At 42.2% G+C, this 14,906-nt stretch overlaps 1 protein-coding gene across 4 annotated transcripts in view; it reads right to left on the minus strand.

Moving 5' to 3' along the window:
* The window catches only part of TCAF1 (TRPM8 channel-associated factor 1), a 49,986-nt gene that overhangs the window by 2,507 nt on the left and 32,573 nt on the right, over positions 1-14,906 (minus strand). For 3 of the 4 annotated variants that reach the window (XM_011941394.1, XM_011941395.1, XM_011941397.1), the window contains 6 exons: positions 7,163-8,157; positions 6,773-6,870; positions 5,417-5,630; positions 4,531-4,770; positions 3,335-3,672; positions 1,606-1,856 (listed from right to left, as the gene is read on the minus strand). In XM_011941394.1, coding sequence (XP_011796784.1) covers positions 1,606-1,856; positions 3,335-3,672; positions 4,531-4,770; positions 5,417-5,630; positions 6,773-6,870; positions 7,163-8,157 — 2,136 coding nt within the window. Of the gene's footprint in view, positions 1-1,579; positions 1,857-3,334; positions 3,673-4,530; positions 4,771-5,416; positions 5,631-6,772; positions 6,871-7,162; positions 8,158-14,906 lie in introns of all 4 variants that reach the window. The other variant, XM_011941396.1, reaches the window with a different exon arrangement.

A 14,906-nucleotide genomic window follows, 5' to 3' on the forward strand; every position in this document is an offset into this window, starting at 1 on the left:
TAACTTTAGTTAAAACTATAAAGAAATAGGGGATTCTGAATAAAATTAAAAGGAAGTAAGTTTGGGTGAACTCTATCCAATTATCTTGTTTCAGAGTAAAGTCCTCTATGTGTGTGGACTTTGTCTGCCAAACTGGTGAGTATCTCGACAGGGACTGTGTCTTGAATCTGCGTTACAGAAATATAAACACTGTCATGAAACCAGATACACTCTGTTTGTTAAGGCCAAATGTCATTATGGAATTGATCTCGTTTCTTCAAGACATCTAGTCTTGATTTAATCAAAGAAGGAATTGGAACTGTAAGATAGAACTGGGTAAGAAGATCCAAGGAAGAGCTCCAAATTCACAATGGTGTTCTTGTAAATAGCTTTACAAATCTAAGTTAAAAAAACTAAAATTTTTAGCTATTTTTAAAAAACCTATTGTGAATTTAGAGCTCTTCCTTTAGATTCATAAGGCAACATAGCAGAATCCTTTCAGAGGTTGCTGTATAAAGTGCAACGTGGGCTAGGATTAACTATAACCGCCTCTGTAAATATAATCTAAAAGTCAAGTCTAGCTCATAAAGAATAATCAGTCAATTTGATAATAATAATGGCAGCAGACATTTTCTCAACACCTACTACCTGCCAGGGACTGTTCCATTGCTTTTTAGAGGTATTATAAAATGTAATCTTCACAATAATCCTATGAGATAGATCCTATTTTAAAGATGAGAAAGCTAAATCACAGAGAAGTTAAGGAAATTGCCAGGGTTATACAATTCGTGGGTGAAAGAACCAGGATTTGAACACAGGCAAGCTACTTGTAGAAAGAGTTATCCTAACCTCTAAATTCTGGAGAGAGGATGGAAAATAGTAAGCTCATTATCCTGTGGACCAGCATAAAATAGAAAAACCCCTTAGATGACATGCTCTGCAGACCTCACAAGCCTCTTCAGAATTTATCAGTCTGAACCTCCAGACAACCCTGTGAACTGGGAATTTTTATCCCCATTTTACACACAGGAAATGAGAGTACCAAGTTGAAATGACTTTTCCAAGAGCTAACCCTACCTAGTTCTGGGCTCTTCCCACTATACCAGAATGCTTGTCTAGCACTTTGAAAACTGCTCAAGTCACAAAATACATGAGCCCATCCGGGAGCTGTCTGGGTCTCATGGTAGATTTGTGTTCCAGTTGAGTTTTATGGTCAAGTTTTTGGAACAACTGATCAAAAACAAAAGCCCAAAGGGAGTCCTCAGGATGCCAACATGAGACCTACCCCCTCTGGGCTATGGCCTATGACGGTGAATCCAGGGCTGATATAGAAGCAGGTGCCAAAGCTTTCAGAACTGGGCCAGTACAGGGTCAGGAGGGAATGTGACAGCTGAGAGCAGAGGAATAAGATGCAGAAACAGAAGCCCGTACACCTGAGAAATTCTGATTCTACTTTTGGCTGTGTTCTGAACCTACTTCCTAGAGACAGAGTCGGTAATAAGATATAGGGGCAATGAACTAAGAGGACAAGGCCAGACCCTGGGAGGCAGAGGTAGAGGAGTGAATCCCCACCTCTGCCTACCTCCCCAAACCTCTCTACCTGCCACCTCGATGGGCACTCCTTACATCTGTGTGAGGAGGTACAATTTCATAATATTTTCCTTCCATTCAGGCAGATAGGCCAGGCTGGTAGCCACTTCCTTCTGGATGGGCCAGGCCCAGGCCTCAAAGAACGGAGCCAGGTTCTTCTGCACTTGGTGGGAGAACATCTTGACCCACAGATTCATTTTGTCAACATTATCTGTGGGCAAGTTGGTCTGGTTCCTGTACTCGGTGAAGAGACGGATGAATGGCTCCCAACCAAAGGCTTCCTGTAGCTGGAAAGAGAAAGAAAAATACAGGTGAGATTGAGAAATCAAAGAGGGTCCAACAAGAACCACTATAATAAGTGAACTTAGTGTATGTAACCCCTTACCCATCAGCTTCACGTCTATCACCGACCTGCTCTCCTCCATTTTGCCTATTGGCCTCATGCCCTGCTCTCCCACATTCTAGTCTTAGGAAGGGCCTTGGGACCAGCACGGTGCTCAACACCAAGTGAACACTCAATCAGTGAGGGCCATGGTAATAACTGCAATGCTTAATATCAATATTTTCTACCACTGTTATTATCCATGTATCCCACTAGATCATGCAAATAGAGATACGATATTACACAAGGATTTAAAATTGGCAGAATTGGAAAAATCCTCCTATCTCTCAAGAGTTGAAAAGTGAAACCTCAATAATAGGGAAACTTCCACCTCATCCTGGCACAAAGAAATCCTTATTAATCATAGATCTTTGTCAATGTGTAAGGCTATTAAAATGGCCTTTGGGGAAAAAAGTGAGTTGGATAGAAGTAGAAGACTACAGATTTTCTGGGTAACTACAATTAAGAGTAAGTTGTAATTTTTGAAAAAGGTAGCCATTCTGAAGCTGTTGAGTTACAGAGCTTGAATTATGAAGCACTTGAGCAGTTCTCCAGACCAACTTCACATTTATTTCACCAATGAGAAACTTGGTGTTTCTGGGGCAAAGCAGCCATAACAAGGTTGAAGTGGAGCCTCCCTGGCTGTTTCCCATAATTCTCATGGCAGTGGGAATGAATAAGACAGCCTCCAGCAGGTGGAAGAACCAGAATAGAGCATGCTTGGCCTGAGACTGAGTTCTGAAATTCAAGGTGATGAAACTCTCCAGTTTCATGCCAGGAACTGATCCAGGCATTGCAGGGAGGGAACTGGGCGTTAAACAACTGGTCAAAGGCAAGGCCACCTCCTTGTCCAGGTCAGTGAGGACTCTTGGACTGCCTACATAACGGGGACTCTGAGGCATGGCCAAGGCATAATGAGAAGATGGAACATTCATTTAAGGAAAAAAACATAAGTCATAGCCTATGGATTATGTGTATGGGGGAAGGGGAGACTGGTTTTAGATAGCTATTAAGTAGGAGAGTTTGGCTTCAGTCTCAGGTATGTCTGGCTTTAAAGCCAGAGACAGTGAGTACATGTATAGTACTTTATTTGCCTCTACCATTTTTAACCTTTCTCAGTGCTTTCTATTTACTATCATGTAGCTCTATGGGGTGGAAGGTGAGGCTCAGGCAATTAAATCCACTTGAGGGTCATGCAAAGCGATGCACGGAGAGACATCATCAATATGACTGTCACAGCTGGACTTTGTCAGGGCCCCCATATCCTGGTGTGGGAGACAGGGGCCATGGGAGGTCTTCTGGGCCACTAGAACATTATCTGACAGTTCCCCAGATGGTCCCCGCAGTAGGGGTCCCCCGTCACCTGCCGTTCTTGCCCAGTACCTGTAAATACGTTTCCAGTGCGGTCCATGCATTCCAGTTTTTCACATTGGGACCCTTGCTCAGGTAGATTCTGACTCTTTTCTCCCGAACTGGGGGCCACAGAGCAATATTGGCACGGCTTCGAGGAATGCCCAAGACCGTCTCATGCACATACACACACCACAGGTTGCAGGTGGCCTCCGTGGTGTGTGGTGGGAACTCCCACTCCTGCCGCTGCTGGTTGCGGCCCAGCTCGTGGACGGGGCCCCACAGCCCCTTGGTTCTGATGAGCTTCTCGTTGATGAGCTCCTGCACTGACTCCAGATGGCACATGATGGGGTACCCTGCATGCATCCAGCCTGGAAAATGCAGGAGGGAAGAGAGCGTTAGGGTCCTCCCCATTTAACTAGTAACATTCTTCTGCGTATTGTGTCTGTTTGAAAACAGTAACCCCAGCCAAATTCCAGCACACCAGAATGCTCAGAAAAGCAACCCAAACCAAGACCCTGCTAGGTGTTCCTTCTCCTCTTCTCATTCTGTAAGAATTCCTTCATCTTCACTCTGACACAAAATAGTGTGACTATGGAAGGAGACGCAGCTTATAGATAAGGAGCCGTTCAAGCTACCATTCAATTTTTCTATTTTGATGAGGATGCCTTATCCATGTGAATCTGTGTCACTATAACCTTTTCTCAAAATTCAGAGCTCTTTAAGGTAGCTCCTCTCTCACTGTTCAGATATGGCGTTGCCACATCAACACAAGTTTACAGTGAACATCTGTATAAGAGAAGAAAATGAGGGTCCAGAGAAATTCCCATGTTTTTCTTTAGTGTCTGTATATTTCCCTCATTTTCCATGTTCCTTGACCATAGGCAAAGATCACTTTATTCAGTGTGTTCATAAAGTTGTAAAATATCCCTGTTCCAACCAAACAATTCTGACCTAGGTCAAGGCCCTCTGCCATTTTTACCGGCTTGAAGTCCCTGATGAATGCCTGTGAAAGCTCAGGTGGCATTTCTTGATGTCCTTGACATGCTGACATAAACTGTTATATATATATTATATATATATTTCCTTCCCATTTAAATAGCAAGGATACATCTATACGTCTTGCTAGCAAAATATGTTTCCCCTAATGGCTGCCAACTGCATGGCTGATGAAGCACAGGAAGGCGCTCAGAGGCAGCATGCACAGAGGGTTTGCTTGGAGCACCCACCCACTGAGATCTGCACGTCGGCAACAATCCTCTGAGGCAGGCGCAAAGGGAAGGGCTCAGCTCCCAGTCGCGCCACAGCCTGCATCACCTCGTCCCAGAGGCGGAGCAGCGGCTCAGGGTTCTCCAGAGTACGAAGATTTGCGGTCGGCACAGTCAGAATGATGTTGTCCGTGGCCAGCTCTCCCCAGGGCCCTGGATTCTCCTGGATACGCCTCTTCCACTCCTCCAGGGTGGTCTCCCCTAGGAAGAGAGATCATGGAGCTTGAAATCCTTTCCCAAATCCCACAAATTACAACATACAGCTTGGTCTCCAGGAAGAGAACACCAAAATCATGAACTGCCACATCCCTCCTCTTTTTAAAAAAAATTAAAGTTCGGGGATACGTGTGCAGGACATGCAGGTTTGTTCCATAGGTAAAAGTGTGTGATGGTGGTTTGCTGCACCTATCAACCCATCACCTAGGTATTAAGCTCAGCATGCATTAGCTATTTATCCTGATGCTTTCCCTCCATCTGCCCCGCTACCCACCCCACTGACAGGCCGCAGTGTGTGTTGTTACCCTCCCTGTGTCCATGTGTTCTCATTGTTCAGCTCCCACTTATAAGTAAGAACACGTCGTGTTTGGTTTTCTGTTCCTGCATGAGTTTGCTGAGGCCATATCCCTTTTCTCTATGCTTTTTCTATGAAGTCCCCAAGGATGTGGTTTGGTCTTTATCTGTACAACCCCAAAGCCGAATCTAAGGAAGCTGACCCTCCTTCCTCTATTAGTCCGTGTCTCTCTCCTTGTGCATCAAACAGGCTTTAGTCACCTCCTGGACTCCCACACTCTCTGGAGTCATCCCAGTTCTTCCCCTTCCCTTGGGAGCACCCAGGGCTTCCACTCACCCAGCTTGTAGTATGGAGCATGCACAGCCCCCTTCACGGTGACGGGCACAGAACCCAGTTTGCTGTTCTGAGGAACAATTATATAGAGGAGTCCACCCCAGAGGCACGTGATCGATTTTGTGGGTTTGTCCAAGCAGCACCGGTTAATTACGAGTGGGCCTCGGAAAAGCTTGCTGGCCCTGGTCAGGTCATCTGTGTGGCAGCCAATCTGTATCTGGAGCAGAGAGATTCCCCCCACAGAGTCACCATGGGACACGAATGGGTGGAAGAAGAGAGCCCAGCAAGGGACTCAGGATGGGTCATTCAGCCATGACCCCACGCCAGCCCAGCCTTCCCACCACTGATGAACCATGTGTGATACCCCCGCGAAACTGTAGCATTCCTTGGGGCATATGGACTAAAAAATGTATAAATATTTTCCCAAGGCATTCAAGCAGCTCCATGATGGGTCATGTTAGATAGACGTTAATGTGAGGAGTGCCAGGTGTAACCTATAAGGCCAATTCTGAGGAGGGCTGACTCCCATGCCCAGTCCCCTGGTGTTGCTAACAAGTAGAACACTCGGTCGCCTATCTCATGGTGGTGATTCTGGCATTTGGAATGGGGCAGAGGGAACCCTGCCTTTTGCTGATCAGAGAGAGGGCCCAGTGGGAGGCGGTGTAATCTGGCTAAGATCGTGGAGGGTTGATTCAGTTTCTCCCCTTTCTCCAAGCTCTCTTCCTGGGCAGGTACTTGGTAGAGTCCTAGGATTCTTTTCCCTGGGTTTATGCTAACCAAGTTCCAGGATAGGCACAGGCACAGAATAGACGCTAACCATCACAGTGACCCTCAAGGGGGAAAGGGAAGGACAGCAAACTCATTTTGCAAATGGGGTGTATCTCTACGTAAAACTGACAGAGGGAAGGTGAACTGGGCAATCGAGGAATGGTCTTGGGTGTCACGGGGAAGATGCTGAAGTCAGAAAGACCTTGTGCTACCATGGGAATGGATACGGAGATGAACAGTGAACTCAGATTTACTGAATGCCTACTCTGTGCGAGGTTACCTTCCATTTGATATCTCTTATTCCCTACTCTAGGATGTAAGTCAAAAGCACAAAACTTAAGAGCCAGAAATTAGTTAGGTTTGAGTCCTGGGCACTTATTTGTATTAGCTCTATGCATTTTAATCAATCGATCAATCAATCAATCAATCAATCAGCTTTTCTGCACCTTAGTTACTTCATCCTTAAAACAAGGGTAAAATCACCTGCTCTGTATTACCAACAGGGCTTTGTGAGAATCAAATAAGATACTGACTGTGCTAGGAAGAGCCTTTGGGTTCCATGTTACATGGTGAGGTGGGGCATGGCCTTACCTTCAGGTCGGCAGAGGCAGCAGCTTCAGGCAGTGAGACTTCTATAATTTGCCTTCCAGGTATGTAGAGCCCAGTACTCATCCAGCAATATCTGGTGCCTGCCAAAAGCAGGAGGCATAGGCAGACTTTATCCCCCCTCCATGATGCCATCTCCACCCAGCTTCACCAGAGACCCCTCATAAGCACATATCTTCCCCTTCATGCTGCCCCGTCTCTTCTCTTCCAAACAGTACTTAAAATTCCAACCCTTATCTTCTTCAAAGTCCATGGTAAAAAATGGAGACCGCCCTCTGGACATGATCGGGTCCCTGAAATGGACTGCTGACGTCAGCCTGCCCCCATTTCTCCATTCCCGTAATACTGAGCTCCCAACCCCTGTTCCTTACTTACCTGGATTGGTGCAGTTGACCTCGACGGTGATAGGAGATTCTGAGGGGCGCAGATAGGGGCTGCTGTACATATCTTCAATTTCTGGGACTAACAGAGAGAGGTCACTTCCGGAGTGGGCCAGCCCTGTGGCCAGGGAAAGCATAGCACCCCTGCAGCAGTCATTGATAACAGGGTTCTCTCGGGTTGCTACTGGGAGCCGGTATCGACTTAGCAGCTTCCTCAGGAGTCGATGCACAGACATGTAGGCAGGGATCTCTTCTGCGGGAATCTGCAGGAAAGCTGCACCATCTGGTCCCAGCTTTGCCAACCAGCCCTTTTCCACATTTCCTCTCTTCCTGCCCATTATAACCTGGAACTCGGCCAAGGTGGAGCGGAAGTGATAGGTCCTTATCCCTGCTTTAGGAGTACGAAAGGGCCCTGGATTGAGGCTTTGGCTTGTAATGCTGATGCCAAAGGGGTTGAGGAGGAGGTTTCCTGGGAATCGAGCCAAAGGGGACACTCCGGGGTTCTTGAAGGCCCACCACCAGGCTTGGGCTCCAACAAATAGCCCACCACCCTCTGCTACAAACTCCTGCAGTTCTTTGACCCCCACTTCGCTCACGGGTTCAAAGCAATAGACACTTGCATCACTGGTCAGATTGGGCTCGATGCTGGTGTCTATGCCCCCCACTGCGAGGAGGCCACTCAGGGTTCTCAGCTCTGTCTGCACCACGATCTTGCCTCTGCGGCCCCCATCCAGCCAGCGGACAGCATTGAGCAGAAAGGGGCCCAGTTTACCAACAGTGAATAATACCTTATGGCCAGTCACAACCACCCGGCCCCGGCCATAGCGGGCAGCCGCTATAACACAGCCATGGTAGGAATCTAACCCTAGAGGAAAGGCTAAAGCCCCATGCACTAGCAGCTGGGATGGGAAACAATCCGAGTTGCTGATGTCCAGCTCTGAAATCCCATGCAGAAGCTCCTCCCTGTCCTCGGAGAGGTCATCTTCACAACTGCAAAAGACACATGCATTCTTTATTAGAGGTACAGTTCTGTATAAAGCTGTTAGAACAGTGGACAGCACACAGTGAGTGCTACAGATGTGTTAACTTTGCTAAAATTGTTATTTTGAGTTCTTAGGGGAAAGTTGGGAGAACAAAATGGACAGATCTGACCTCACTGGGTATGGAGACTTGTTGGAGGGGTGGCAGAGGGACTCAGTGTTAATTCTGCTCTGCTCATTCTTAGAGCACAAATTCTCCAATGGAAATTGCAAAGGGAGCCCTGCTGTGTTTACCCAATACTATGTCTTAAATATTCCAGATTTAAGTTCATGGTTATTTCAACCCTCTAAGCAATACATATATAAAAAAAAGAATGGGAAATCATGTTTTTTTTTTTTTTTCTTATAAGGCGTCTTATTTATAAATTGCAGGAAATTGCTGCTAATTTCCTACAAATAAAGTCTGGAAGGCCAGGTCAGTAGTGCTAGTGAAGAATCATTATTATCTCAAAAGGTGGGGTAGGGGAACTGCCTGGCCTCAACTCTAGTGGGACCTTCTGGTTACCGGAGCCCAAGAGGACTTTACTGTCTGCATCTAGAACTCCACTTGTTCACTGCCTGCCCAACAGGAGTGATGCACATCCATGCTATAAGGTTTTGCTCAGCACCATCTGTTTACTGTCTGTGGGTAACCCAGCCCTAGAAGTCCTCAAGATGCCCATAAATCCAAAATGAGATGGAATACTGGATAAGGTGGGGTTTAGGAGTAGAGTGGCCTCTCTAGCTTGAGATTCCAGAGTTGGTTCTGTCACTTTTGTTAGGTAAAGCTATGGCAATTGTATAGCAGAATGCAGCTGTAAGATAACACCAAAAAATAGGGGTCAGGTAGACAACAAATTTGCAGTATTCGTGCTGTACTCTCTATGGCTGGCAGAGCTCTACTGATGGGAAAGCTATGGTCATCTTAGCAAGTACAAACCTTTACTGAAGATACAGCTACCACCATACTAATTGGCAGATGAGTCTCTAACTCTGTAAAGAACTATCATTAACATCATTCAACTATCTCTCCTTGCTCTGTTTCGAGGCTTACCAAACAACTCTGTGATTACAATATTGCTTTCCATGATCACCTGCCTAATGAGAGAAAGAAGTCACTGGCTAGGCCAACTAGAATATTCTAGATTTGTAACATTTATTTATTTTATTCAAGCAATATTTTGGATAGTCTGTATTTAATTTGGTGACTCTAAAAGTTTTTTTAAATTTATTTTTAATTGTAGTACTTTAAACATGTATACAAAATTTAACGAAAAATGTGTTTTAGTTCTCATAATTAGAGTTCTGTTTATACATTTTTTTCTCTTTTAGTTTTGATTTTTTAATTTAATGGAGGGGGGGCTCCCTATGTTGCTCAGATTGGTCTTGAACTCCTGGGCTCAAGCAATCCTCCTGCCTTGGCCTCCCAAAGTGCTGGGATTATAGGCATGAGCCATGGCACCTGGCCTTCTTTACAGATTTCATGCAATTATTTTTTTTTTAAGAGTAAAATCAGTGAAGAGGTGGACTACTGTGCTCAAAGTGAATACATCAGCTTCAGGATTTCTACACGAGTCTACTGACAAGATGAGAGAAATTAAACCTGCGAAGCTGAGATTCAGACACTGAGTTATTAGAACTTCATCTGAACAATGAGACTACATGAGGTCTTGCTCAGTGCTTAGCCAGGGGGCACCCTCACAGGCATCTGTCTATTAGTTCCAACAGCCATGATTTATATACAGTAGGGGCTAAGTAATTCTTTCATATGTTGAAAAAATGAGTTGGATTTTACTTCTCTTCCTTACCCTCTTCTGAAGTGAAACAAAAGTTATTTAAAAAAATAAATCCTGGTGAAACCCTGTCTCTACAAAAATACAAAAATTAGCTGGGCATGATGGCAGATGCCTATAATCCCAGCTATTCAGGAGGCTGAGGCAGGAGAATTGCTTGAACCTGGGAGGTGGAGGTTGCAGTGAGCTGAGATCATGCCAATGCACTCCAGCCTGGGTGACAGAGCGAAACTCTGTCTCAATATAAATAAATCAATAAATCCATAATAGCACTGGATTTTGAGAAGAGTGCCATCTGCAAACTGGGATAGTAGGGACATTTATAAAAAATATAAATCAAATGGAATCTGATTGATCAGAAAGCCATGAGAACAGAAGACTCTAACTGCATACATGTGAAAGAGAAGATCAGGAGAACAAAGGACCAAGGATTATCATTTGTCCCAAGAAAATGCTCTGCAGTAATCAATAATGATCAACCTAGGATTTAAATGTAATTTAAAATTTAAATAGACAGGAACCACCAAATATTTGATGAGAATTAACAGCATAAAAGAGAAGCACCCAACTAAACTCCCAAGGGAACAACAGCAACAAATGGAGAAGAACGTTCTAAGTATGTATTGCATGTCATCAGAAAGTTCTAAGAAGATATATTACCTGTCTCTTGGAAAAATGGGACAGGCTACTCTAAAAAGTTATTGATTAGGCCAGGCGCAGTGGCTCACGCCTGTAATCCTAGCATTTTGGGAGGCCGAGGCGGGCGGATCACAAGGTCTGCAGACTAAGACCATCCTGGCTAACACAGTGAAACCCTGTCTCTACTAAAAATACAAAAAAAATAGCCAGGCACGGTGGCGGGCGCTTCCTGCTACTCGGGAGGTTGAGGCAGGAGAATGGCGTGAACCCGGGAGGTGGAGCTTGCAGTGAGCCGAGATCACGCTACTGCACTCCAGCCTGGGTGACAGAGTGAGACTCCGTCTCAAATAAAAACAAAAAAACAAAAAAAGTCAAATAAGTAGGAAAAGAGAATAAAACAATGGTGGTTACTAGGGATGAGGAGGGGAGGAAACAGGAAGGAGTACGTCAAAGGGTGGAAATTTTCACTTAGGTAGAATGAATAAGCCTAGATAACTATGGATGACATGAAGACTATCTTGAATAATGTATACTGAAATTTTGCTAAGAGAGTAGGGTGCTTTTACCACACACATACTGAAGAGAAGTAACTATGGAAGGTGATGGATATGTAAATTTGTCTGATTATAGTAACCATTTTGCTCTGTGTATCAAAACTTGTTGTACACTTAAATATATACAGTAAAAAAAATGGTAAATGGGTTGATTTAAATATAAAAAAGAAAATAGCAAGTTTCAAAAATTTATGCATAGTATGCTATGTTTAATTTGTGAAATATCTGGAACAATATGTATCTATGCACATATACTTCCATCAAAAACAGAGAACAAAACAATCAAGAAACTAATGAAATTGGGTACCTACAGGAGTTGGTGGGAACAGATTACAAGTAATAGGGAAGAGAATGAGACTTCTTTAATTGTACCCATTTAAATGGTGTTGAAATTTCAAATATGCCCATTTTTAACAATCATCTTCATTGATGTGATAAAATTCACAAAGTACATCTTGATGAGCTTTTGCTAAGTTTATACATCTGAGTAACCACTACCACCACCACCACAGTGAAAGTACACAACTTTTTTATCACCCTCAAAAGCTACCTTTTGCCCCAGTATGATCAATCCAGGTCCCACACACAACCACAGGCAACTACTGATGTGCTTTCTATCCATAAACATTAGATTTGTCTTTTCTAAAGCTTCATATAATGTAATAATAAAGTATGTACTCCCTTGAGTTTGGCTTCTTTGACTCAGAATAACTTCGTGAGAACCATGCATACTGTGGCACTATCCGTAATGCATCTTCATCTACGGCTGTGTATTATGCCATTCTGGGGATAGTCTCCACTTTGTTAATCCTGTCATCTGTTGATGGACATTTGGGTAGTCTTTGGTTTGGGCTTGCTGCCCTAAACATTAATGTACAAGTTTTTGTGTGGACATGTTTTCCTTTCTCTTGGATAAAGGGTGATGAAATGGCTAAATTGTATGTTAATTGTCAGTTAACTTTATATGAAATTGCCAAATCATCTTCCAAAGTGGTTGTGTCATTTTATTTTCCCACTGGCGATGTATAAAACCACATTCTTGTCAACAATTCATATAGTGAGTCTTTAATTTTAGCCATTTTTATGGTGCCATAGGGTATTTCATTGTGATTTTAGTTTTTGCATTTCTCTGATGATTAATGATAGAATCATTTGGGCTTTTTGGCCTTTTATATTTTATCTTTTGTGAAATGTGTTAAAATATTTAGGCTTAAAAAAAAAAAAAAAACTTGCAGGATGTGGTATCTCATGCCTATAATCCCAGCACTTCAGGAGGCCAAGGCAGGACTGCTTGAGCCCAGGAGGCTGAGAACAGCCTGGGCAATATGGTGAGACTCCATCTCTACAAAAAATTTTTATAATGGCCAGGTGTGGTAGTGTGCACCTGTAGTCCCGGCTACTCAGGAGACTGAGGAGAAAGGATTGCTTGAGTGCTATGTTTGTGCCACTGCACTTCAGCCTGGGACAGAAAGGGAGACCCTGTCTCAGGAAACAAAAACGAAAACAAACAAACATGGGTGGTCTTATTATTGGAATGTAAGAGTTCTCTATATTCTGAATGCAAGTCCATTGTCAGATATAAGTATTGCGGATATTTTTTTTCCAGTCTGTGGCTTGCCTTTTTGTTTCCTTAATACTGACTACTGAACTGCAGAAGCTATTTACTTTTAAAAAATAAAGCTCAATTTATTAATCTTTTCCTTTTATGGTTCATGTACTTTTTGCGTTCTATGTAGGCAAAAACTGCAAAGGTCAAGGTCACAGATATTTTCTCCTATGTTTTCATTTAGAAGTTTTTAAAATTTAGCTTTTGCATTTAGGTCTAGATCTATTTTTAAATATTTGCTTTTATGGAGTGGGGTGAGGGTCACAATTCACCAGTTGTTCCAGAACCATATGTTGAAAAGACTGTCATTTCCTCATTGAATTACCTGAGCAACTTTGTCAAAAAACAATTGACCATAAATCTGTGGGTCTATCTCTAAACTATCTGGTCTGTTTCATTGATCTGCATGTCTATCTTTATACCAATATCAAAGTGTTTTGACTACTTCATCTCTGTAAAAAGTCTTAAAACTAGCCTATGTTAGTTCTATTTCATTTGTATATTTTTACAATCATTTTGAACTATGGACTGCATTAAATCTGTAGGTTAATGGGGGGACATTGACATCTTAAAATATCAACTGTTCTGATCCATCAACATGGTATATTTCTCCATTTCTGTAGGTTTTATTTAATTTCTCTCAAAGATGTTTTGTAGTTTTCACCATACAGGTCTCATGACATATCTTGTTAAATTTAACACTTACTACTTCATAATTTGGGTTCTATTTTAAATGTTGTATTTTTAAATTTTAATTACCAATTGTTGGTTGCTAATATATTAAAAAAGTAATTGGTTTTTGTAAATTGATTTTTGTATCTTACAACCTTGTTAAAATTAATTATTACAGCTTTTCTGTAGATATTTTAGGATTTTTTTTTTACATAGATGATCATGCTTTTTGCAAATACTTCTAAAAATAAAATAATTCCATTCTAGGAAATGCTCTGCTGACTTTATGTTTAAACAGATCTTGTCATTTAAAAATCTTCTAAATGTAAGAAGATTTTTCTTTTAAATTTGTTTTCTGACACCAAGATTCAAACATTTCCCGTCTTTTGACTCAGTGTTCTAGAAAAACAAAACACATATATAAGTTTTATTTTTAATTTCCAATCTCTATGCCTTATTTTCCTTGCCTTATTACACTGGGTAGGACCTGTAGCACAAAGTTGAATAGAAGAGGTGAGTGCAGGTATTATTCCTTGTCTTGTTCTCAGTCTTAGGGGGAAATGTTCAGTATTCACCATTAAGAATATTTTTAACTATATATTTTTCATAGACATTTTTATCAGGTTGAAGAAGTTCCTTTTTATTTCTCATTTGCTGAAATTTTATCATAATTTGGTATGATTTGGTATTGAATTTGGTCAATATTTCATATGCGTATTACTGAATTATATGATTTTTCTTCTTTTTTCTTTTTTGAGACAGTCTCACTCTGTTGCCCAGGCTGAGTACAGAGGCACAATCTCAGCTCACTGCAACCTCTGCCTCCCAGGTTCAAATGATTCTCACGCCTCAGCCTCCCCAGTAGCTGGGACTGCAGGCGCACGCCACATGCCCAGCTAACTTTTATATTTTAATAGAGACAGTGTTTCACCATGGTGGTCAGGCCGGTCTCAAATCAAACTCCTGATCTCAAATGATCCACTCACCTTGGCCTCCCAAAGTGCTGGGATTACAGGTGTGAGCCACCATGCCCAGCCTTGAATTATATGGTTTTTCTCATTCATTCTATTAATATGGTGAGTTAATCTGATTACTGAATGTAAACCAGTCATTCATCTTAGGATAGCTTTACTTGGTCATAACGTATTATTCTTTTTATATATTTCTGCATTCTATTAATATTTTATTAAGAACTTTTTCATCTATATTCACGAAGGATATTGTTTTGTAGCTTTCTTACAATGTCCTTTTCTGGTTTCAGTATTAGAGAAATGCTGTTTTAATAAATCAAGTTGAAAAATCTTCCCTCCTTTTCTATTTTTAAAAAGAGTTTATGTAGGATTTGTATTATTTGTTCCTTGAATGTTTGATAAAATTCATCAATGAAGCTGTCTGGGCCTGGAATTTTCTTTGTGTTGTTGATTTTAAATACAATTTCTATTTTGAAATGTAAGAA

The sequence above is a fragment of the Colobus angolensis genome, unplaced genomic scaffold (genome assembly GCF_000951035.1).
Source record: "Colobus angolensis palliatus isolate OR3802 unplaced genomic scaffold, Cang.pa_1.0 Scaffold2, whole genome shotgun sequence".
Taxonomy (NCBI): Eukaryota; Metazoa; Chordata; class Mammalia; order Primates; family Cercopithecidae; genus Colobus; species Colobus angolensis.